Below are 27281 nucleotides of genomic sequence, written 5' to 3'. Positions count from 1 at the left end.
AACACAAAAAAATTATACTTTGTCATTGTTGATTTTTAAAAAATCTGCCAGCATTCCGTATCAAAAGCTGCTTCTTACAATTCAGGGATGGAGCGGAGCCAGAGCCTATCCTAGGCAAGCACTGGGCACAAGGCAGGGTGCACCCTCGATGGGACACCAGTCCATCGCAGGGTGAACAAACACAGGCAGGCACACACTCCCACCAGGGCCAGTTTTTCCCAGAAGCTAGATAACCTACTAGTATGTCTTTGGACTGTGGGAGAAAACCGGGGTACCCAGAGGAAACTCACACGCACATGGGGAGAACATACAAATCTATGTAGGTGGCATCCCAGGTACAGAATTAATTCAAGGGTCTCAGTGTTGCAAGGCAGCAATACTGACTACTGCACTACTGTGCAATCCGTGTCTAAATATATTAAACCATACAATCTTAAGGGGGTGTACTTACTTTGTCACATGCTTTACCATGGAAAGGTTTTGATCAATTGCATTTTAAATTTGCCAGCATGAAGCAATTAATTCCAATTTTTGATTGTGAATACTAATTAACTGTAATAAATTATCATGACTAGAAATGTACTGTAGTGTGCACACAATTAACATAGAGAACTTTGCCACCTTTTTTGAATTTCTGAATAAAATAGTGTGATAATTAACATTTGTGTAACTGCTTACATGCAAAAATTGTGTTTTTTTCTCCATTTGTTCTGTTTTTTAATATTATATAAAAAAGGGATTATGTTGTGCAAGTAAGCCTTCGGCCACATATTGTACATGTCTTATATTGACATACAGTAGAACAGTTTAAAAATCTAATACAGTAGGTGAAACAAATGTTTTACTATGGGTATACATCTTTGAGTACTGATAATATACAGTGTAGTTCATTTTACATGTTATTCACTTCACTATTTTGTCAGTAATTACATTTTAATGTAATGTTTAAACTGCATGCATTTCCTCTCGTTCGTTTTTTCAGTTTGTATCTTGTGTTCGACTGTTGTATTCCAACATGTCCTTCACTTACTGTACACTGTAATAACTGTAGGCAGTTATTATGAGTAAAAGTAGCAACGCTATATTCTATCTCAACCGATATCAAAATTCCTTAAAAAGATTCCTGACACACTGGAGCATCTCCTGTGTTTATTTGTAATGCTCCATTTAAGATGAGGAAAGTCTGACAGTTAGGTGGCTGCATGCTGAGGGCCTTTCATTGTCCTTTACCTCACAGCTGTCCAGAAATATGGAATGGAGTTATGTACTGCTGTGAATGAGCATGTAATATATGAGTAGAGTGCTCAACTTGACAATGTATGAGGAGATGAAAGGCAGAAATGGCTTTCTTCATGTCAAGATTAATAAACCAATGCATATAAAATGCTGTGGATATGTGGGCAGACTAACTTGCTGTTAACCTCCATATGCTGATCTAACCCGTGGTGTGCCAACATATTTTAGAATCTTTTTTCTTTATTACAGATCTGTGGACTTTTTACCCTACATTTTTAAACTTTATCCTGTAAGTAACTATGATTATAGCCCAAGTATCCAATGTCCTCTTGACAGCATAATGGAGTGGAAAATAAAGTTAATATTTTCTTGTTTCATTTCAGTGTGCTTTGATCTTGTACAGTAAATGAAGCTATTTATAAATACTCCTTGAATAGAGTAAAATAATAAACTGTACCACAGTTATATTTGCAAATGTAACTGGTTAAATTGCTGACCTTATGTTATAGTATAAATAATAATAATGATACCTTAATTAGTAATAGCAGATTTATTTTTAAGAAAGCATTTTCTTTTAAAGAGCAAAACTAAAGCGCTTTAGATAATTGACCTTTTTGAAACACTGAGGTATACCTTTAAAATGGAAATTATATGTAACTTTATTCCTTTTGTTAATACAGCAAAGGTTTCATGATGGAAACTGAATTGTCAAAGTATGCATATTTTAAGCCTTAAATATGTCTTTGATGATTCTCAGTTCTTCACTACTGTTTTTTTTTTGCACTGCATTCCAAACAGTTGCATTTTGAGAATAAATATACAATGTTGATACAGTCTTATCATTCATCATTTGCAGGACCGTGCTTTCTGCATTATAACAGTGCCCAAACTTGCTCCAGAGTTTCCTCTTCTCCAGAGCTTTGTCCGTGCTGTTCCCTATCATACCAGCACCTTGTCTCAGGAGCTGTACATCTTCCATCGCTCCGGCCTTCTCAAGTAATTCTTCATTTGTCAGATATCTAAATGTACATATGTATACGAATTGTAATTAACAATGTAAATAAAAGATCTTTTGACTTTGAATTTATATAGAGTATATTAACATTAAAATTTGTGAATATGCTGTAATCACATAGATCATAGAAAATTCAAACTAAAGAACATTTAATAAAATATGAAGCCTTTATTAATACTAGTTTTAGCTCATGATCTATTTTTTTTAATTTAGTTTCTTTTTTTTAAGATTCACATCTTATTTTTTTCCATTTTGGAACATGCTCTACTTCAAATCCAGTACCTTAAGTAAAACTATGAATTTACTTTTGACAGTGAAAAGTCTGCCTTTAAAATGCTCCTTTGTGATGAACGCAGCATATATTGTAAAGAAAACAGCAAACAGTGGATGGTTTGTAATGTTGGCTTCTGTTTTTTGTTACAGAAAGTTTTGTGTTAGACTTGCCAGATCTAGTGACAAAACTGGGGTTGAGTCCCTGGTAAATAAGCTCAGTCTGCAGGATGCTGTTTTGGAGGATCTAGATATGTATTGTCAAGCCAGACGAGATCCAGTAAGAGATACTATACTTCTTTAAATGTTTTTTAGGCCATACACTTACAAGGTTAGGCTCTAGGTTTATACCTGTTTTTCGAATATTATTTGAGCCCCTTGTCATTTAGCTACTGTTGAATTAATAAGACACATTAAAGCATGCTATTTTTTCTATTTTGGCATTTAAATGAAATGATAAAACAGTGGGAGGTGAAAATGTAATTAGCACCAGCTGTCTCCTGGTGCATTCTGAAATGTTTAAAAAACAAATATTAAAACTATCACAGAATAATATGTTTGGGTATTATTGCTGTTGCCCACTAATGATTTATAATGATTTGACTAACAGGATGGAACTCCAGTACAGGCATTTGTGGCGGAAGTCCTGGATCAGATTGTGGGAATACTAATAATAAGAAATGAGGAGGTAATGTTGTTTTCAAACCTGTTATTAAACATTGCAGTATGAAATATGATAAACCTTGTTTCAATGAAAATGTTGTTTATGAAAATTCTAATTGTATAGTTTAATGAATTGTGATATGATAGAATGTGTTTGATGATTTTCTGAGATCGGTCCTTGACAAAAAGTTTGAAATTAGAGTCTGAGACGTTTCACCTGTAAATGTTGACGATGATAATAATACCAATACATTTATTAATAAGTAATTTTCAGAAACATAAATCATTGTACAATGACACACGTGTAATACACATAATAAAAGCTAAAATACACATTAAGTGAACCTAGTAAAATCTAGGTAAAACTAAATTATGCATTAAAAACCTGTGAAAAGAGTCTTTCAATTATGTTAAAAAATGTTGACAATCCCAAAGTGTATCATGGATTTTGCAGTGTTCTGGTAATGTTATGTTCAGAGTATACTCTACAGTAAATCCTTAAAACAACCAGAGCTAGACTATTCATAAATTTCACAGAGAGCAATTACAATTTACAGAGGATGGGAGTAATGTACTTATACAGAGCACTTTTTGTTAGTCTGATTTCTGGAAATACAGTAACTTTAATTAAGTACTTTTAAGAACCATCCTTGTAATTAAGGCATTACAGTAGTCTTATCTTTTTTAATTAAAAAGGTATATATCGATGTTTAACAGTTTAGCTTAAGAAAGCTCTGTTGCATCCATATCAGAAGATAACCTGTAAAGTGCAGAAATGAAAGTAGTAAAACCCAAGTTTGTAACAGTGAATATCTGATTAAAGAATGACATGTAATCGGAGAACCCTGTGGAGAACCCTGAGAAAGTGGGAAAACAGACAACAATTTAAAACAGACAAGATTTATGGACTAACTCCTGGTAGCCACATAGCCCAATGCCAAACTGATTATTTGGTTGGCTGTTCTAAATTGATCCCTAGGGTTCTTTTTCAAACCTGGTCATTATCTCCTGGCCACATACTGTATACTGTAGGTGTCAAAAAAGAAATAAAAAAAATTAAATTCAATGTTTTTTACCTGTAAAGACATGAGACTTCTCATGGCAGGGGTAGTTTACTGAAATCCATCTCCAATCTGTGTTCTCTTTAAAGTAATACTGCTGATACCTTAACTAGTAATAGTATATTTATTTTTAAGAGCAGAGATGTTCATATTAAGGGCAGCATGGTGGTCACAGTGTTTAGGATTTCTGCCTTACAGTACTTCAGTCTTCGAGCTTGTTTATTCTGGGTTTCTCCAGGTACTTCACTTTCCTCCTACAGTCTAAAGTCATACTGGTAGGTTAATTGGCTTCTGTAAAAATTGGCTCTGGTATGAGTGTGTGGGTGTCTGTTTTGTATTTGTGTGTGCCCTGCGATGTACTGGTGTCCCATCCTTGAGTGTATCCTGCCTTGTGCCCGTTGCTTGCTGGGATAGGCTCCAGCTCCACTGCAACCCTGTATTGATTGATTGAAGTGGTTAGAAAATACATGGATGGATGGATTTATTTTACACAAGGGTCCTTCTTGACTGTAGGGATGTCACGGTGTGAGATTTTGGTGGTACGATCATAGTCTCAGGAAATAATCACCGTTTCACAGTTTTACAATTTCTTTTCAGGTGATTTATTCTGAGACACTATGGAGGGAAAAAAGACACAAAGCATGCCATAATTAAACATTTTATTGTTCTTTTTCATAACATTCTTTTGGTCCTGCAATTAAAACATGTAACCTACTTTATATTAAAAACATAAATATGATGGGGAAAAGTAGACAGTGGCAAATGGAAATATTCAGAGAGGTCAGTCTCAGCCCGTCCCTCTCCTCACGTGGAACTTAGTCACTCGTTGTCAGTAAAAAGTGTTTACTTTAATGCCAGGGCTAGTGGATGGACTGGTTGCGAGCACCAATTATAGGAACAATGTTTATAAGTGATAGGGGTATCCCAGCAAATTCAACTCAAATGAAAACTAAAGAGGTGTAATGTGCCTTTAATATTTATTTTTTGAACCATATTTTTTTACTTAACTGTAATCACAAGTATGGCACTGTGCAATAATAACTTAAATCTTGTGTAGAGAGTAAGATGGCATCTGTGTACAATATCAATTTGGCAATATTTGCATCCACTGAAGATTTGTAAGTACTGTACTTATGTGAGATACTGCATTAATGCTGCATTTTTTAATTGAAGTCTAAAAGGAATTGTATTCTCTCATTTAAACAGATTGTCCTCTGTTTCTTTAGGACATTGATTTTATCCGCTCTCACTACAATGTCGAGAATTTCATCTACTTTAGTCATCACACCATGGAAGAACATGGGCAACTTCTTCACTTTGCCTTGAACCCCATTTTTCAACATTATGCAAAACACTTCTTCAAAGAGGCCCTTCGACTCTCCCACAAATCTTCTCTCTACTACCGTGTGTACCCTTCACATGAAGATGTAAAGGTGAGATGTAATGCAAATCCAGAAAGCACCGTATTTCCCGTCTGTGAAAGACACTATTCATAATCCTCTTTATTTAATGTGTTATATCTAGTGTTCGCATACTGCTGTTCAATTTGTGTGTTCTATGTACATTATAAATACGGAATATGTTTTTCCCTTGTATTTAATCTGGGATAAAGCATCTGATAATTGGCAATTCATTGTCAGTTCCTGTCCTTTCCAGCATGTATCCAGGTGCAGCGGCTGCTGTAGCTTGGGATGATGTAATGAAGCATTTCCTCAAAGCACAGAGGCTTCTTCCTTTTGCTAATTACCTTGTACAAACATGAGTCAGATTCGGATATAAAGCGCAAATACAATTATTACAACATAACAGAAAAAAAAACTCAGCAGCAGGGGAATGGGGTCTGCCAGCAACGCTTCCAACAGTATTAGAGAGATGAATTTCTAATGCAGGCAAATCTAGCTGATTCATGATTACTGAGGAGAACATATCCTCGGGGGGAGAATCCTTGTACAGCAGAATCCCATAAATCCAACCACTTGTTTTTCATCCATTCCCACAGAGATGGTAATGCAATTACTCTCATAATTATCTTCATTAGTGCCTGCCGCTGCAGACCGCTCATTCCCTTGCTCTAAGTGCCTGTTTATCAGGCCGTTTCCCCTTCATTTTAACTAATGTTTTACCTTAATCTGTACTTGCTATTTCAGTCAGCTGTATTGCATTACGATAAGGGTCCTCTGAGCTCACTTTGTACCCGTTTTCTACCATTCTCACAGAATGCCTATGCCCATTCTCTGACATCTGCCCTTAATTGCATGGTTCCTGTGCGCCCAAGACGGCAGATTGTCTATCCGCTAGATGAGCTTGGCATCGATGCGCCTTCCAGGCGAATCTCCAAGGATCAGGTGGGTGCTGAAGCAGCAGAAGGCAGCTGGCATGTTGCAAGCGGTATGCCAAGCTTTGCAGATGGGCAAATACCACTGTCTTCAGTCCAGAGGAGGTGGCTTTTAATTAAAGTTTATCAGTGGGAAAAAAAGAACTGAATGAGTTTGCTTTCGTTTCAAAATGGAAAAAGAGGAAATTCATCCACGTAAGTCATGTTTGAAAGTAAATGTAAAAAAAAAAACTGACCCTGAGATTATGTTTTATGATCATTTTAAAGATGAAATTATTATCTAAAGGTCTGTTTCGACTTTGCATACTTTTGAAGGGGCATTTGGGTCAGTGAGAATGGCATAAGCCGTGCATAAAAGCTAAACCAAATAAAGTCATTATTTGTCCTGTTTGAGTCATTTAGAAGGTGAATATATTTTTTCTTTACATTTGTTATATTTTTTCTTTAATTTTTTTTTAAATCATAAGATGTTTACAGATTCTTCATCCATGAACTAAAATCTGTAAAAATGATGGTGGTATAAGAAATTAAAAGATACATTTCAATTGGACAGTAATTTGAATTTTAAAAATTCTAATTTGTGATTTGAATTCTTTCAAAATTATGAGCACTATTAAAAATCTCACTGCTTCTCTATCAAATAATACACCACTTCAGAAGAACATAGTAACAATGAATTTGTTGGTTCAGTCATTGGCTATCACCCACATGGTCAAGCATGATTGTCCTCTGTGAAGCTGAAGATGACAGATAAGACCAATGTGGTTTTTATGTGATACACTTTCTGAGCAAATGTTGTCTTAGGAGATATCTGACTGTGTACTGTGCAGTCTGGGATCAATTTCCATATTATCCCTCTGTCTGGTTTAATCAAATGTTATAATCTCATAGGAATTGATTTTGATGTATTTCTTCATGTTAGATTTGACCATATCTTTCCTTTTGTTGTCCTCTGGTGAGATTGCCTTGTCTAAGGGTGGGAGAAATGAATATTCTTCGGCTGGAGTCTGACATAGGAGTGACATAATCAACATACCCTAAGCTGATGTCCATAGCCTCACTGCTTGTGGCTACCTGCTTAGGAGAGAACACCGATGTTGATGCATCTGTCCTCCTACTTGATACATTAAATATTCAGCAAAGATTATGTTGGTGATATTTCACCTGTCTTTTTAAGTGTTGTCAGATTTCAGCCATTTATAACAAGATAATAATGATTTTATGGTAGACCATTAGTCTCATTTCAGTCTTGATGTCACAATCCTTAAACATGCATTCTCAGATGTCAAATGTTATACTTGCTAAATTTCTTCATCAATATCAGCCTTTTGTGAAAGACTCAATTTATCGCAAATGCTCTACTTTTTTAGACCTTCATTGTGAAATATGACATGATGCTCCTGATGCATTTGGAGCTTCCTGGTGGTCAAGTTTGGTCTATTGAATTTTACATTCAAGTCAATTGTCAGTTATTTGGAGATCCATTTCAGTTTGGGCAGATTCTACAGCATCGTCTGCATTCTGAAGTTCAAAGACTAAAGTCTGTGTGGTTTTAGTTTTGGATGGGAGTTGCTAGAGATGAAATAATTCAACCCTCCATTCTGTCCTTCCTGCTGGGAGTTTTTCTGTTATGGAACAGCAATATTAAAAATAGTGTTGGGGAAATAATAGATCCTTGTTTGACTCCTGTCTGGAAATTATAGGCCCCAGTAAGGCATCAGTAAGGTTAGTGTTGCTGCACTGATGTCACCATGAAGTACCATGAAGAATTTGGGAAGACGTCCATGCTTCAGGAAGGATCTTTTAGAGTGTCCCACAAGTCAATAATTGCTAAATATACATACAGTAGGTTGTTCCCAAGCTTGTAACATTTTTCCTGTAATTGTCAGGCTGTAAAACGTATGTTGGCTGTACAGTACATCCTTCAGTACTTCAGAATTCATACTGGAATTTAGGGAAGCAGGGATAGCTCTCTTTCATTTTCATCATTGCATTTGTCCCTTTTCGTTAGGATTTACACAATTATGACATTCTTGAAAACAATGGGGATTACCTATTCATTCCAGATCTGAAAGCTGAGTATGTGGAGGTGTTGTGTTAGTTCCTGTTCATATAACTTACAAATTTGTGTGTGAATCATATCATTTTTTCAGTGTGAATTAACATCATGAGTTACAAGTTCCAGTCTCATTTCTAATTGGATATTTTTTTATAATAGAATTGTGCCTACTATTGTTGACAGTGGGTTCTTCTTTGAATTGATCTTCAGAAGGCTCCTTCCAGCAGGTGATCATTGCCTCCCTTTCCTTGTTGAATTCTCACCAGTGTGACATTACTATCTTTTGATGCATTTATTATATATAAAACTATTCTTGGCTATTATGTGTTGATCCTGCAGTTGCAATAACAACGAGATAGACAAAACAGTAACAATCCAGGGATACCACTCCAAACTGATGTTTATCAGGCTGATTCTGCTTAGGTTTCACAGATGTTTCACCTAAGTTTAATAATGTTTCTATGATATGATTTTCCTTCTGCCTGGATTCAATAACTTGGTAATGTCGATTAATTAGCTGAGACAGATACAAGGGAGGATGTGACATTTATCAGGCTTCAATCCCCCATGACCATATTGAGAATGCTGTGGAGACGGCAGTGAACTGAGTGTTCTTTATAGAAATCTAAGTTTTTTTTTCCATTAGTTGCTTGTTTGCATGTCATTTAGTCCGCCACCCTCCAAAAATAATAAGGTAATTGTGATTGATCATTAATCACTTATTCCAATACTTTATTTGTATTGTTGATTGAATTTCCTGTGTGACTAGTACAAAGTATAGATTAGTAAATGACCAAAGACAGTACTGTAGCTATTTACTGCTGTTTTCTAATGCTTACAACCCTATCAACACACAAGATACTGTATATTGAGAAGAAATGTAATGACATCCTCTTAAGGGGAATAACTTAAGTTATTGTCAAGTTGTTGTTGTTTTTTTTTAAAGTCAGCATTGTTTCTGGAAAAGTGACAGGTTGTCAGCAAACCCTTTCTGATCTTTATGAATTTTTCAAATAAAAACAAAGAGAGTTACTGTATCTTTGTTAGGAGCTTGCAAAGTTTTCTGTATTTTGACTGAAGATAAAAGAGCAGTATGAGTTTAACATACCATTCAAACTCTGCTTTTTAGGTTAATTTAGAGGTGTTTTGGCTTTGGATCCAAAACTGAACATATTTTTTAAATGATTTTACCCGACTACTTTTTTAATATTTCCATTTTGTGGTTAGGGCTTGGACTTAAAAGGTTATGGGTTCTAATCCTTGATGGGGAACCTTGAGAAAAGCTCTTCACACAGTAAGGTGCCTAGCTGTGTTAATGAGTACAAATGCACTTAACTTTGGATCAGCCAAATAAGATGTTAGTGTACATTCACATTAGCTGCTTTCAGTTTCAGTTTTCCAGAAGAAAAAGTGTTTTATGTAACTGTCAACCACATTTCACTTCAAGGCTTTCAGATCTCAAATTGGAATAGCCAACCTTCCCTATGATCAAAATGTCCTAATTTTATACAGTAACTTTTTGTAAAGTAATTATTAATTGTATTATAATTTTAGCTAATCTGAAGATATTTTTCTATGGTTTTAATAATTATGTTTTACAATTCACAGTATTTAATAGACCTTAAACTGCCAGTATAACAGAAGTGTTTTGTATCCGTAAAAAATGAATAATTTTTGAGTAAGCTTAGCTGGAAGTTGTTGTTTTCTGTTAATTTAGCATCTGTGCTTGTAAGGTTTTTATTTATTAACTTGACAGCTGTATCTCAAGGGGTGAACTCTAAAATTATGACCTTCAGATTGCTGAGTAGCTCACAAGTCTCTTACTGTACAGACAGATGAACTTTTAGACATCTACACACTTCATAAAACAATAAGGACTAAGCTGGTTAGAAATTGGTTATTTGCAGTTCAGCTGGTAAAATACCTCAGAGAAGGTTCTGGATAGACTTCATTAATGCAAACTGACATTATAGATTTGAAGAAATAAATTAAATTTTCATATTGCAATTACATGTTACTTACACTAGGTTTTTAGAGCTCTTTCCAAAGGTTTTCAGGCTTAAAGTCAGTTGTAGGTTCATTATAATGCAGTCAAGAATTTCTTAGTAAAGCCAAAAAACATATTTAAGAATTTTTAAAATACTACTCATGTTGTAAAATTGTATTTCCTCAGCCCTGTACACAAAATGTGAGGAGTAATATAGAATGAAGAAAGAGATGTAGATTTTGCATTTATTTATATGATTTGAGAAGTAGTCATGTTCTTAATGAAGCTTTTTAATTTTGAAATTCGTACATATTTATACAAAGCACAAAATGGCATCAACTATTGGGGAGTCAAAACGTTTTCTGGATTTATTTAAAGCAAGAGTTAAACTAAGTGTCCGCCAGAGGGCACTATTTCTCAAAAACAAAATCAGTCTCTAGATTTTGGAAGTGATAAGGTCAATCTTGTACATATCTACAAAAGAAAACATAAAATCGTGTTGCATGTCAGGTGCATTCATTATTTCTTGTGTCAACAGTAAGAGCCTGAAATCATGGTGACCTGGTCAAGGAGAGCTTTTAACAGGCAGCTGTCCAGTCCTGAGAAATAAAATGGACTGACTGTGCTTTATAATAAAATAGCACAGGTATCTTCAGGTATCCCGAAGAAGGCTCCATGGCCGAAACATTGTGTTTTCTTTCTTCTCTTTTCAGCATGGAATAAAGCTATTACTTGTTCCTTTGCAGCCTACGCATCCTGACGTAGATACCCACCTGAACTACTTCTTTGTTTTTTAGTTTTGTACACACTGAGGATTGGTGTTAGTGCTATAAAAATATTTTCCTAAGGCAGTCACTTATTTTAAATTGACCATCTGCATTTTGTCATACAACATTTGGTTGGTTTTCCATTATAGTAATTAAGTACAGATTTCTATATAAAATTCAATTTTAGTGATAAGCAGTAACAGAATTTAAAGATCAATCCTGTGATCTTAAACAAAAGTATACTGGTATTTGTGGTACTAAACCAAAAAGAAAGTCTGTTTATTTGAAGCATGTTTCTCTTTTCTTTATTATACACAGCTTTCCTTTTACTGCTGATAAAAATATGATAGTCATAAATAAAGCAGACAGTTTTTAAGAAATGGTATTGCACTTTTAAAATTGTTTTTGTTTTACAAGGCAAAGAAATTGCCCATTCGACTGTGAAAAGCTGGTTAAAGGTAAATGTCACGCATAGATTGTCTTTATGAGAACCTATGATGCAATCTGCCATTTAAGCTCTTCTGTCTGATTGTTAAATATCTCACTTTAATGGCAGGCACCAGATGGTCTTTCCAGCAAGTGGAGTGGGATTGTTTACCACTTGTGTATTGCATGTGAAAATATCACACTAATTTGACTAGATAGAAGACGTCATTCCTCTGCTTGTAAAAGTGTACATTTTGGTTTGACATTTTGGTTTGCCTGTCTTGACATAACTAGAAGGTGGCAATTTGGATTTTAAAAACATTTTTGGACAGTATCTTTCTTTAAAGCTTGTTTGTTACATATATTTGGCAGGTTTTGAGATATTAACTGTTGTTTCTGACAGAATTGTATTCACTGGATGTGGTCTTGCCATCTAAATTGACCCTAGCTTTGATTCTACACATGCTACACAAATATCTGTATGACTGCTGCCTGACCTACATCCTTCTGCCCTCCTATTGATCTGTATTAAAAAATATATTTAAGCAGATGCCCAAAAAAGCAGTGTTTTCAGTAAAACAGTTTTACTATATATTATTTGTATACATTGTTCTACTACCCGACTTAAACGTGAATTGTTTCGATGTAAAAGTGTTTTTTACCCTCTCCGTGAAGGATGTTAGGCATTATAATTTTGATTTTAAAAAACCATATGTGTTGTAAAAGGGAAAACATGAAATAAAATAAAAAACACTTCTAGAGCATATTGTTCCATAAATTACAATGCCTTTTTACTTAGAGTACAAAATATGACACTGTATTTTTAATAGAAGCTTATTTCATTCTGCTACTGTAAACAAAATTTCATGTACATGGTAGTGTAGTTTTGCTTTATGTGGGTGGGTTGTAGACATGCAAGACAGACTATTATTTATGGTTTCTTGCATGGATACCTTTTTGAAGTCCTTTTGGTGCTTTAGCTAATAAACCTTTAATGTATCTGCTGTTCAACTCAAAATACTTGTAAAACCGTGACTCAGTGTCACAGAAACTGCCATTTTAAGACTACCAGGTAGATAAGAACAAGTCTTGTAGTTTGTATTATTCTTTCTGGTGTACATCCAATCCACTGCCTAGCATGTAGGTATTAATTGGGTTAAAGCACCTGTTCCATTTTATGTCAATACCATATCAGATTACAAAGTGTATTGGTCATAGCAGTGCTTTGCACATTCTGTTCTGTTTAACGTTATGTAACTTCCTGTGATTAGGCCTAGATGCACTTGCTGAGCAGTACCTTATGCTTTGAGTTATTGATTATCTTGCTGTGGTGGCATTTTCCATAGATTATTCTTACATAAAATAGGCTTACATGAAATGGAAATTTTGAGAAGAACACGATGTTTGCAAATTGTTACTTACAAAGGCAATGACTATTAAAATGACTATTTCAGTTCAGTTCAGTTTTTGTCCTATGCACAAGTGCAATGAAATGCTTATTTACATGCATGCTCCAATGCAAAGATATTAAAGGAATCACCAAGAACATAAACACTGAACAGCTGCAGCAACAAGTTAAATATCATACAGCTTAAAAAAATGAATTTCATTATAGTTTGTTTTAAATTCCCATCGGCTATTACCACCTTCAGAAATACTGTAGAACATTTTACATTACCTATATTTTTCACTCTTGCTGAAAAACGTGAAAGCAAAATTCTGTTAAAAATTATTTATTAACTTAATATATTACACAGTAAGACTATATTAATTATCATATTAAGTATTAATGGGAAATTCAAGCTCATTAAAAATACTATTTCAATTAGAGAGACAACATATTTTCTAATTTATTGATTAGAGGAATTATCTCCTTTAGAATTTTGCTCAAATGAGGAATCAGAAGTGCTTAAATCAAAATTATTTCTGATCCATCTGAAACACAATTTAATGGTAAACTCAACTAACAATGCTAAATAAAATTCTTTACACTTATATAGTGCATTTCCGGATACGCCACTCAAAGCGCTTTACAGGTAATGGGGACTCCCCATCCCCCACCACCAGTGTGCAGCCCCACCTGGATGATGCGACAGCAGCCATAGTGCTCCAGAATGCTCACCACACGCCAGCTCTCAGTGGGGAGGAGAGCAGAGTGATGAAGCCAATTCATAGATGGGGATTATTAGGAGGCCATGATTGGTAACGGACAATGGGAAATTTGGCCAGGACACCGGGGTAACACCCCTACTCTTTTCGGGAATTGCCCTGGGATTTATAAGGACCACAAAGTGTCAGGACATCAGTTTTAAATCTTATCTGAAGGACAGTGCCTTTTGTTGACAGTGTAGTGTCCCTGTCACTATACTGGGGCATTAGGACCCACACAAGCTGCAGGGTGAGCGCCCCCTACTGGCCCCTCTAATACCTTTTCCAGCAGCAACCTTAGTTTTTCCCAGGAGGTCTCCATCCAGGTACTGACCAGGATCACACCTGCTGAGCTTCAGTGGGTTATCAGCTGTGAGTTGCAGGGTGATATGGTTGCTGACATTAATGCAATCCCTAACGTTTTTATGAAACACTTCTGTGGCAGATTTCAATTTTATTTTTGAGGGGAAAGGTTACAAATGACTTGAGCACATACAGGCAATCTTCCAACAAAAGCATGTATTTTTTAATATTTTTACTGAAATGGATCATCCTCATGTTTTCACCCCAGCTTCACAGATCAAAATAAACACAATAAACGCAAACAACACTGTAAACATACTTACACATCTTGGGTTCATACGTTGAAAACACATTGTTGTGTAAAATATTTCAAGAGATTATCTGACATTGTCCACTGCAACAGCTTTTTGGAATATGAAAATACATATAACAAAAAATGACTTTCTCAAGTTTCTGAAGCGTTTTACATGATTGCAGGTTTCCTTTAGAAAATAAAAGGCTGGAATCCAGTTACACATTAAGAATCTGTGATTGGTAAAAAATATAATTATATTTCTAAGTGTTTTTCATCCTAAAGGATATTAAAACACTTTATATATAAGAAGGGACACACTGTGCAGCAGTCATTATGTGATAGTGGTTCAGATCAGGTAGAGAAACTGGGAAATTGCTTCACCAATTGAATTAAATGATCATACACAATATGTATCTGTTCTACTTTCCAGAGATTTCACAATGATGGGCTTACAGTGAAAATACGGAATCCTAATGTATTTAATTAGGATTTGTTGCCATTGATCGACCCGAAACACTCTATAATGTCAAAGTAAAAACAAATTTCTATAGATCCTCATAAATTAATTATAAATATAAAACAGAAAATAACCAATTGTGTAAGTATTCACCCTCCTTGTGTCAATATTGGTAGAGGCAGAAATTGGACCCATGAGTCTCCTTGGAGAAGTTTCTGTCAGCTGTGCACATCTGGACACTGCAGTTTTTGCCCATGCTTCTTTGCAAAATTGCTCAAGTTCCCTCAAGTTGGATGAGGACGTGCGGTGAACAACAATGTTCAGCTCCTGATAGAGATTCTCAATCGGGCTTGCAAAATTGCAAAAAACCAGATTAAAATACATTCTGATTCCATATTGTAACAAAATAAAATATGAACAAGTCCAAAGGGGTGAATACTTCTATGGCCACTGTATACAGTAGCTGAAGCTAATAAATAGAAGCAACAAAATATTCCACACTCTTCAAATATGCAAATAAATAAAGATACCTTAAAATGTATAAATAGTTTTAATTATAAACAGAACTAAGTATTTGTACATTACCAACTTATTTTTAAACTTTTCTGTTTAGAATTTAAAATCTGTCCCCTCCAACGAAACTTGTTTGTGTTGATTGATTGTCTCAGAAACTGTAGGCTACAGAGAATCTTTGCTTTTCTACTGTTACAGTTCAGACAGATTCTGTATGTTTGGAAAAATTCTGTTATAGAGCTCTTCAGTGGTACAGGTCACACTATTCAGATATTAAAGCTTAGTCATTCAAGAACCTGGATGATTAGCAAGGTCTGTATGAGCGTTAGTACGGAGGTTGATTAGTCCCTCAGGAGTCATGTCCATTTCTTGTGTCCTGTCATTCCCTTAAAACAAGGTGCATTATGGAACCAATCAACCTAATTATTAGCACTCAAGGACCAATTATAGTGCTAAGATCTTTGAGAGACTTTTAGTGAAGCATGACAGCTGTTGGATTTAAGTATGTTGTAAGGGTATCAATAAGATTTACTAGCATATTCTCCTTGGTAACACATGTACTGTGCGAAAAATGTGAGCTCGTAGAGGTCAAATAATCATTTGATAACCAATAACAGTCAAGACAGATTATATTTCTTTTTTTTGCTTAACAACAACAAAAACAACAATAATAATAATAGTTCCTAATGATACTGTTATTGATTTTGATTACATTGTTACCGTATGATTGCCATTGTGAGTTGCAGGGTGATATGGATGCTGGCATTAGATACTGCTAACTTCATCACCACCAAGCTACCTTGTTACTCAAATGACTTAGTTTTATTACCTTTGAAAACCTGATTTCCTTGTATTTAAAATTCTGCAATTTTTGTAACACTATATCTGCCAGGCTATTTAAGTATCGGGCGGAGCGGTGGCTCTGTGGCTAAGGATCTGCGCCTGTGACCGGAAGGTTGCCGGTTCAAATCCCGCGGCCGGCAGAGGAATCCTACTCCGTTGGGCCCCTGAGCAAGGCCCTTAACCCCAACTGCTCCAGGGGCGCCGTACAATGGCAGACCCTGCGCTCTGACCCCAAGCTTCTCTCCCTGTCTCTGTGTCTGTGTCTCCCTGGAGAAAAAGCTGGGGTATGCGAAAAGACGCATTCCTAATGCAAGAAATTGTATAGGGCTAATAAAGAAACATTAAAACATTAAAACATTAAGTACTGTGCGTGTATTTTCAGAGTTTCATATTGTTCTTAATCCGTGAACAACCAAAATATAAATTAGGCTTTGGACCAAATGGAGTCGAGGTTATTGCATAGTCCTTGTGTACTGTAGATGCCAAAGCAAGACAAATTTTATTTAATACAGGCCTTTGTTTTTAAATTTTGACCTGCAGTGAAGTGTGTTCAGTGTGAGCATAGATGTTTTTGAAAATATTAACTTTAAGAAAAGTACAGTATATACATCATTTGTGATTCAACAAAGTGGGATGTCAGTGGAAAAGGATGAATACTTTTACAAGACACATTATTTAATTTATTTCCTTTTTTTTAATTATATAATGTTAGCATGCCCAAAGGGGTTGGGCAACCAGTTGACCTTGGACAACTAGAGGTTTTTTTTCTCCTTACCAGGGAGTTTCTGGTTCCTCTCCTTTGTTGTCTTCTGGTCTTTTCTGTTCTGTATTGACAACATGTATGGTCACTTGCATTGTTAAGCGCCTTGGGGCAACCTTGTTGTGAAAGGTGCTATATAAAAATTTAATTGAATTGAATTATAAGGAAATTTTATTTTATGTTGGAAAACATTAAAAAATAACTACATGCTTCACTGTATGAGCAAATGATCTTCACTATCTGTTCAATTGTTAACATGTTGTCTTTTATAAATTAATTATTGTGTAAATCCCACCAAAGTATATACTATTTTGTTTTGTTCCAGGTGCCATATGCATTGAACCACATAAACAGAAAGCTAACATTGGAGCCAAAAGTTACAATAAATGCCAGAATTGTTGTTGTTGGAGCTTCTGATACTGGGATATCCTTCCTGGAGGTGCTGGCCTACTGGTATGTACTGTATGTGTATTTATCTATTTATTTGATCATTTAAAACTACATACAGTAGTGTGTATAATGTTGTATAATCAAAATGTTCATTGGCAATCTACCGTTTTAAGTAATCTAAAGCATTTTAATGCTGGTATTCCTGATGTAAGGACGTGCTGTCTGATATGATGACGTTAAAAATGTTAAATGATTTTCTAGGTACAAATGTTTAAGCTTACGGTTTTACTATTTTTCTTTGTATTACACTCTTGTTTATAATTAGATTGACACTACATGTTATTTACCAGATATAATTTATTTTCCTGTCAGGTTACATGTTAATTTTAAAATCCTTCTGCTAGCTTTCAAAGCTCTACGATATGGCTCCTCAGTGTGTAACTGAAATATGACCTGTTTGCTCCCCTTCATGTGATGTTTGCTCTGCTGATTCTGGTTCACTGTGTTCGCACTGTGTTCGCACCTGTTCATCTACACTCTGTGGGTGACAGAGCCTCTGGAACAGCTACTGTGGCAACGAAATTGGGGACTCAGATATATTGGTGCTTTTAAGTTTAGCCTAGGTCTACTTTTTTTCAAAAATGTTCTTTTTGTGATTGGTTTTATTATATTTTGGCCTTATTTTCTTTTGTTTTGTGTTTTTTTTATTTTGTGAAATGTGCTTCTTTATAGATTTTAAAGTGTTTAGGATGACAATTGTTAAGTTGATATTTTAAATAGGTTATTAGTAATAGTAGCTGCAGTATCATATAGTAATTATAGCAATTCTTTTCATCTTGAATAATTTTAGCTGATTCGCAGTTAAAGGCATACATAAAGTTTCTTGATGTTTATAATTTATTTATATTTTTTCTTTATTCTGTTCTAGAGGAATTTATAATGTATTATTATGCATAGAGACAAGACAGTATTGTAAAATGTTGTGTGTTAAGTGTCCACTAGGGGCAGTGTTCACTGTAATTTGTTCAGTGACACAAGAACAGAGCAGAGAAACAGTCCACACAGAAAGATAAGAGACAGAAGGCAACGAAAACTCCAAGACGGATTTCTTTTTGTATACTGTACATTTTTGTATAGACTAATCAGCATCGGTCTCTTCTGCTTTGTTTAAAATAACTGCAGTAGCTTTTGAGTCCAGTTTTCTTTTGGATACCTTGGATCTTCAAATGAAAAAACTAAGGCGTCATTTTACAATTTGTGGTTTTGAGAAAAAGCTTTAAGGCAATATGATAAATATTGTTTTATATGTCATCTCATAATCTTTATACGTCATGTAATCAGTTTCTTGCAAGGATGTTCATTCGGTATGGTTTTAAAACATCATTGCATTCAGAGGAATTCTAACAGTTGTATCAAATACTGTTCAGATAGGTAATGTATGTCATATACGTTTTGAAGAAAGGGATGCTCAGGTGAAAATAAATATTTTAAGAAAACTTGACAAAGTGAAAACACATTTTAGAAAAGATAATGTCTCTACATTTATAAAAGATCATGTACTTCTGGTTATGAGAACTATGAGAAGAGAAATAATTACAAGAAAATACAACTTGGACACACCTTACAAATCTGGCATACAACTCTGTGAAACAAACTACACTAAAAAAAAGCATGAAGTCATTTACTGGAAGAAGTTACAAAATTGTTATCTACAGATCTAATCTTGCATCCTACTATACAATTTTGTAATAAGACAATCGGCCATATTCAAAAAACTTTCACTGTTGTGCTGAATTCAACTATTTTGTTTTCTTTTGACAAAAGAAACAAAAATGTCAGAAAGGAATTTAAAGCTTCCAAGTTACTAATTTAAAAGCTACTAAAAGAAATTGTAAAAGTTTTTACTTTAGTACAAAGTAAAACTTTACTTTAATTACATAGAAAATGTAACTTGTCTTTATTCATAATATTGCTATTAGAATGGATATTATTTGTTGTGATTGTAGTACTCACTGCCTACATAAACTCTGCTTCTGTGTACTGTAGCTCATAGCACGGATTAAGACACACAGCCACACACTTGCTCAAATCCAAGAAAATGGATTGAAAGCTTTAATTAATGGTTTTTATTAATAAATTACTATGACTGGATCAGACATTGTCTACTAAATATTGCTGGCCAAAATTTTGTTTAGAAGAATTTACTGGTTAGTAGCAACTACAAGTCAGTCAAATGCAGCTGGAAGAGACTCATTTTTTAAGAAATTAGAGTATTTTAAGAAAACTGTGAGAAATAGGTACCCCATGATCTAAACCAAAAAAAAATCATTAAAAAATGTTTTTTTGGGGAATGGTGACAGACAAAATGCTGGTAAACAATGATTCAAACAAACTGGAAAAGATTAGATAAAGATCATACAGCTTACTTAAAATATGACCTAGATGCTCTTTGAAACATGAGAAAATGTTTTGAATGTGTCCAATGCTTACATATATCTTTTTTTGCTTTTCACTCTTTATTTGCAAATTTCTGTTATTTACAGAAATTGTAAAATTGTAGTACAACCGGATCAACAAAAAGGCCTAAACCAGTTTTAAACTAATTCTATATAAAATATCTTCATTGATGCTTAAAACCAAACCTATTCTGCATGTTTTGTACTTAATATTAGTCTTACAGTGAAAGTGGTATCTACAGAAACTTCGTGTTTAGTCTGAAATGGAAAGTGTATATTTTTGGGTCTTTGCCTAGAGATCAACTCTTCTCCAAACAATAAACCATTAAAGCATGTTCGTAAGCCCTAAGCTGATGACAGCATGGCAACTTGTTATTCCATTGAACTGAAAAATAATTTAAAAATAACTTGTGGTGTTTGGCACGTTATCGGTGAACATCTTGCACAGCTGCCTCGTTGGCATTCACAGGCATGCTGCTGACTGTTTAATTAGGCTTAGGCTGTTTACACTTGTCAGGGATCATCAGCAGAGTTCTGTGTTTGCTGTCACTAATTAGTTGACTAATGAAATAGTTAGAGCCTACTAACTGATCACAAAGCTAACATGTAATAGATGGTTTGGTGAATGTGTTGCTCTGGCCTATCTGTCTTTGCCATGAGTGTAGGTTTGCAGGGGCTTTCTCCAGCTGTTAGCCCTGTTATCAGGCAAGCTCCAAACGGCAGTTTCAGCTTTCCATGTGTTTAGTGTCAATGGGTCCCCATCGCTCAAAGAAATGTTTCTTTTTCTTATTCAGAATCAATAGGGAGGCAGTTAGACAGAGATGGATGTGAATGGTCATGCCCCCAGCCTTGTAGTTACGGCTCGGTCACAATGAGCACTGTCATTGACTGATAACAGGAATAATCCACAGTTTGATATCTGGGTCAAGTTCAGTCTTCCAGTGAGGAGCGTCATTAGGCGTTAGGTCTTTAATGATTGCAATGTCATTCTCAACTAGCAGAAGATTAAGAATCCCAGAGTACTTAGGTTTGTGTGACTTTAAAGCACTTCATTCTTATGCTTGCATTATCTAGCAGTGTTTTTAACAATAGGAAGAGACAATGCTCATATTGATTTTTAAAATTAATACGTCTTAAAAGAAAAATGCCGGAAATGGAAGTAAAATTGTTATTACCGATAGTTCTAACAGACTTTTCTAAGTTAAAACTAATCAACACGAATAAACTTTCCTGAAAATACTGGAGTATCTAATATAGGACAAAAATAAATTAAGACTTAAGGGTATATAGTATAAGGAACGACACGCATATAGTATACAAATCAAATAACTGCTATTTACAGTATTTTATACATTAGTTTCTGTTAGATTTTGTGCCTAATTAAATTTTAAATTGCAAAGGATTTGTTGTAATCATGAACATGCAAATTAAGTATCTTATTCCTTTACAATTATTTGAATATTGTCTATTTAAAATGATCACTCAAGCATGCAGAGAAAACTGTACTAATTTGTGTTTTTGACAAGTGGGGTTAACTATCAGAATCCTGTTCATAGACATTGGATTAATTGGTTAAAATTGTCTTGAAGGTTTCCTAAAAAAAGGATTTGTAAATTTTTTTCAATATTGAAAACTGTGAATAGATTTAATGTAATTCTATTTTGAATGCATTTGTGTTAAAGTTTAATTAAACATTACAAACAATGCAAATAAATGTAATAAACATAATGTTAAGCTTTAAAAGATCCCCAACACCTGAAATTCTTGTAAACCATAGGCAATTAACCAGCATGTAAATTCATGCATGAAACAGTTAATCTATTCAGCTAAGTAGAATATTTTTGCCAGTGCTTGTACATAATATACAATATATGTATTAGTTATTTGTATGTATGCTATTCAGTAGTACTTAGCAGTGTTTGAATATTCTGGAATATTCTGAGCAAATGTTGACTAGTACATTATGGTCCTTCCTTATGTTTGTATCACAGCAATACAAATGTTTCCAGATTATTTACTGTGTTTAAAATACATACCGAGGAAATGAATCACTTCAAAGAACTGTATTTTTGGACATCTAAGTAAATTTAGGACATATACTGTACACAACAGTGAATAAACGTACAACTGGAAACCCAGACAGCTGTTTCTTTACTTGAAAAACCCGACAGCTGAGACAAATAGAGAATTTCTGCAAGAGTTTACAATTTAAAAAGTTTTGCTTCTTCTGTCTACTGGTACTTTATGTTTTTGTTGTGTGTTATTACAGTTGTACTGAATAGTTATATTGTATGCCCAACAGTATCTGTATATTTGCGTTATTGTTCCATATTGTGCTGCCTCTAATCCCTACTTCACTTTATTATCTGCAGCTCTTTTCTGCCTTTGTATCCACAGCAACCTCAAATCCCCACTGCAGCTGAATGTCATACTTAGATACAAATCTGAAAATGCCTTGAATCTGAGGAGTGCTCACTCAGCTGCTTTTTCTTCGGGAGCGGCCTTTCTCTAGAAACGTCCCAATTTTCCATAAATTGTACATTTAAAGGAAAACAGAGGATGCAACTGTGTTTTATCGCTAAAGACATTATGCCTGAAAATACTATTTATAAGTGACTGAATTAAATACTAACATGCAATAAATATACAGTTATTGATTAATTAAATTTAAAAGCCCTTTTTATCTTTGACTGCTATTTGCCAGCCATAAACTGATTATGACCGCATGGAACAGATAGTCATAGACAGCATTTACATGAAAACATTACTAGTGGTTCTAAAACAGCACATGAGTGTGATGGTGCCTTTGACTTACAGGGGAGATAAATATACTGCTACTAGTTTTTTTTTCATATGTGATGTGTTACATATAGTTAAATAAATACTTAGTGTTTCAACAGCATTATCTTCAAACAGGAACAGCAGTATTTAGCGGATATAGTTTTCAATTATATGACCACGTTAAAAAAACATTTTATTTAGCAATGCCTCAAAACACATGATTGTGTGCTGTGTTGATGGTACTTAGCAATTTTGTTTTCTCAAAATGTATATGCAGCTAAATGACATGAGCAGTAGGAAGCAGCAATCAATCATCACGTTATCTGTGTGAAGCACTTCTAGGTGTACTAGATTATGGAAACAAACAAGAATCTAGGGAGGAGAAAAAGACAGCATTTTCAACTCTGGTGTGGGAGTCAGTTATTCTATCAATTGATGAGTCTGCAGGAAACTAATTGTGCATCTAACGCCATGACTTACAGAGCTTTTCATTTTGCAGGTGTACCCCCATTCCGGTCACTCCGGTGAACAGATCTTTGTGCAATAGTCATAGTAAGGGAAAAAAAAACATGTAAAAGTGGGAAGAGATTGTGTTTCATTCATCTTTTTTCTTATTAACAGAAGATTAAAGCTTTTTGGGTCACTAGAGCTCTTACCCAGCCCCTATTAGTGTAGATATGAAGCCTCCATAAATATCTACAATATCTGCACTCTTCTTTTTGCAACTATCTTTACATTTATACGGTCAGAAAACAAGCATGCAACAAATGACTGAGATTATGAAAGTGCTAGTGTCCCTTGTTTTGGTACACAGCCACTTCACAGCTGTGTGAATGACACCTGACACACATTGTTTACTTGGAAGTACCTCAACTTTTTATAGTAGATTTTCACTAAAGCTGAAATCTGGTGAGCCTGCAGTCCAGCTCCTGCTGCTGTTCCTGAAACAGGTTTAGTCAGTTTTCTCAGCCGTAATGAGAGAAAAAGGGGGTATACACGCTGTTATTCTAATGTGTTATATTTCACTCTGTCTTTCCTGTGATATGAGGAATGTGTAAATTGTGTGTGCTGTTTATTATAAATCAAATCTTTTTATTGAGTAAAGACTGTAATACTATTTTATCAATACTGTAAAATACAAATAATCTTAATTTTGAAGTTAGTTGTGAAAGAGTATTTTATTCTTTAGAAAAGTGGGATAAGTGACATGTATAGGGCTTTTATAACTCTAGCACATATACATACACATAAAATATATTTTATATGCAAATAAAGTTAAGACATACTCACTTACCCCAAAGGATAATAATTGCCCTATTATCAGCACATCTTTAAAGGACGTTTTTTCTTCTTTGACTTGTAACATACATTTTATTATTAGTCATTTATTTGACTGACATGTCTATTAAATAAGAAGTTTATCAATGCAGTCTGAGCACAATACCTTGCTTAAGAGTACAAGACCTTGTCTGGGACTTAAACCCTCAGTTTTATAAAGAATGGTCCAGAGTCTTAACAACTGCTCCATGCTGTTACCTACATCTATGGGTATTTCTATTTTAATTATGCCTTTTACTCTTATACATTTCTTTTGCTTTCATAGCCCACATCTGCAGTTCAACAACATCACTTTGATCTCCACTCATGGATTGCCAGGTGGCTGTTCGGGTTATTCTAAAAATAAAACATTTTTGGCTACCAGGTAAGTCCTCTTAAAGGAATATGCCAGTATATTAAATTTGGATGACTGCAGATTCAATTGCATTCTATAAATAGGAAGAAAAAGCCCTGGGCAAGCAGAAAAGCTTAGGAGGTTAGGAATTTACAGATTGGTGGAAAAACTAATTAAATCCTAACCCCAATTCATTTTAGTACTGTATTACAGTATTTGTGTCAGTGTTTTAACACTTTAGAATCAAAAGAAGCTAAACTGGCACTGGGCAAATTTTGTATGAAATGTGCCTATTTACACAAGTAATAGAGTAATTCTTGTTTCTACAACAGGAATTAATGGATGAAAGTTCTTAGGTTTGGATGGAAAATTCTGAATCATAAGATCAAATACAACTTAAAAATGCTGTGAATATAAATAAACACAAATTGTGTATCAGTGTGTTTTGAACACCACCAAGTTACAATCTTAAGATTCTGTTCAGGCAGCTTTGAGAACAGAGATATTTAGTCTGTTTCTCAGTTTTGTTTTATTGACATGCTGTCTCCTGTGGCTCAGTCTCTCCTGGCTTCCCAGTACCGTCACACGGTAGTTTTTTTAATGCTACTACTTTTTTTTACCCTGCTGAGGAAGAACTGCTTGATGTATGTCAAAATGTGGAACATTACCACACCTCAACGTGCTGGAAAGAGTTACATATAAGACATTTTATCCTCATTTAAAGGTCACTGTTATTTTTAGATTGACAGTGTCCCCTTTATATTTATTAGGTTTCAAGCTATTTTCCAATAAATTCAGTAAACACATAAAACAAGAACAAAACAGTGCTCAACATTATTCTTCCCCCACATAATATAACACAAAGTGTAACAACAATTACCCACCCACACACAGTATGTAGCGCCAATCACAACAGTACTAACAGAAAGCCTTAAAGACAAGAATATAGTTCTCTGTCCTCCTCTACCACTCTGACAGCTCAGATCATCTCAAACATTTCCAGTTGCTGACCAAAACATGAATCAGAAAAAATGAAGCAGTTACTTTTGTTCTTAAAGCAAACTCAATGACAGATTCGGGGTGTGGTTATAGGATTCTTCTCCAGGTGATTTAGTTCAAGTAAGCTTGAACCTCATTCTGATTTGTTTTTTCATCAATATGGGTTTCTCTCTTTACTACTGTCATTTCCCAATTAAGATTTAAGGATAAAAACAAACGTATATAAAAAGTAAACAAGTAAACAGGACGCTAATACAATAATGTTTTGTCATAAAGCAGTTTATGATAGGCACACTTTAACCATCACGTTCTTTAATCAATCTTTATTTTCTATTGTTTTCCAGGTGAAAGTTGCATTGCACATTAATTGTAATAGTGCTATGCTATATTTGTTTCTTATCTACCTTTGGCCATCTCTAGGAATACCAAAATAATTCTTAAATAATGTAGCCTCTCATTATTTGCTGACTATAGGAAAATTTGTTAATTAAGGAGTTAATAAAAGGTATCAGTCTGTATCACTGCCTCCATCATGAATGTCTTTGTCAGAAATGTGCTCTCCCACACTGACTATAGTGCTGCATTTTTCTGTTAGAGGGTCCACTTGCTCATATGTCAGTATCTCACAGCTCAGCACCAGAAGTTTCAGTCTCAAATACAAGACTCTGTTTTACTGAAGAGACATTATTAGCCATAGTTTAGCCAAAGGAACAAGTAAAGGTTTATTCCATTCTGAAAAGAGACACAATGTTTCGGCTGTGGAGCCTTCTTCAGGTGTCAAAGTAGTTTAGTTTAGCCTAAGCTTTTGTCATTAGTTCAGGTATTTCAAACTGCAGAATCTCCTTTTCTAATATTTCATTTTCTTCCTCCTCTGCCTGTACAATTACAGGGACTTGTGCACTTTGTTCAGTCTAGATTCCTGTTCTTTCTGTGTCTACACCTCCATTCTGTTTATTACCAGTCCATCTGTCTCCAGATGTCTCATCAGCTGTGCTGGAAAACACACATTTTACCACCCACCAATCTGACTGTTGCAGACTTTGGTTTTCCAAAGCCATGTCTGCATCCCCTTTAAACTCTGCAGCCAGCCTGCTGCAGACGGGCTCACTCTGCCTCTGCCTCCCAAAGTTAAAGGGGATCTGCAATGTTATTTTTACATTTCGGGGTTATAATGAATCGGCAATGATGAGTGAATTTCAAGCCACAGTGAAACCACCAAGTACACGGTGATGTGTACAACCTCCAATTTTTTGCATCACAAAAGAGATTAAGTGTCAATGTATGCATAGCACCATATTGCTGTCATTGTCTCATAACATGGCAACAAAACTTCCAATGAAGTCTATTACATTGTAAACATGCTTTAATACAAGTCAATTTTACTGCTGTATTAACAGTACATTTTGCCATTAAACCAAAACATGTTTCTAAGATATTAGATAAGTATTGCAAAAAAAGAGCAACGTGCCAACCAAATTAAATTTTAATAATTAACCTTGTTAGAAGGTTAACAAGGTGTGTTTCTCATTTGCTTACAGTAACTAGTGAGCAGGAAGGGCTGCTTTTAATGTCACAATTTGCATGAACTCTCGCACTCTGCGATAACAATGCAACCATACAGTAGTTTCACAAAGTTCACAATTTTACACTTTAAATTTGTAAAACGTTACGTTCCCGTCAGTTAATTAATTTTTTTACAGAGATTTAATAACCAGTCTGATAAATTGGGACTGCAGTTCCCCTTCAAAAGTTTTTGTCATTTCAAATGAGGTCAAATCTATATAGGCACGACCATCAACACAACATCTAAACATGTCTCGGGTCAGGGAACTTGTAGCCCATATT

General features: G+C 34.8%; 1 protein-coding gene across 1 annotated transcript in view; it reads left to right on the top strand.

The window, feature by feature from the left end:
• The window catches only part of cfap61 (cilia and flagella associated protein 61), a 59701-nt gene that overhangs the window by 11941 nt on the left and 20479 nt on the right, over window positions 1–27281 (top strand). The window contains exons 12-19 of the mRNA XM_088626657.1: window positions 1486–1525; window positions 2093–2232; window positions 2675–2801; window positions 3132–3209; window positions 5472–5678; window positions 6462–6590; window positions 17464–17591; window positions 24369–24467. Coding sequence (XP_088482783.1) covers window positions 1486–1525; window positions 2093–2232; window positions 2675–2801; window positions 3132–3209; window positions 5472–5678; window positions 6462–6590; window positions 17464–17591; window positions 24369–24467 — 948 coding nt within the window. The remainder of the gene's footprint in view (window positions 1–1485; window positions 1526–2092; window positions 2233–2674; window positions 2802–3131; window positions 3210–5471; window positions 5679–6461; window positions 6591–17463; window positions 17592–24368; window positions 24468–27281) is intronic.

Source organism: Lepisosteus platostomus, chromosome 3, assembly GCF_059453375.1.
Source record: "Lepisosteus platostomus isolate fLepPlt1 chromosome 3, fLepPlt1.hap1, whole genome shotgun sequence".
NCBI classification, from domain to species: Eukaryota; Metazoa; Chordata; class Actinopteri; order Semionotiformes; family Lepisosteidae; genus Lepisosteus; species Lepisosteus platostomus.
Note: the sequence above shows the minus strand (reverse complement) of the source record. Positions and strands in the feature narration are given on the sequence as shown.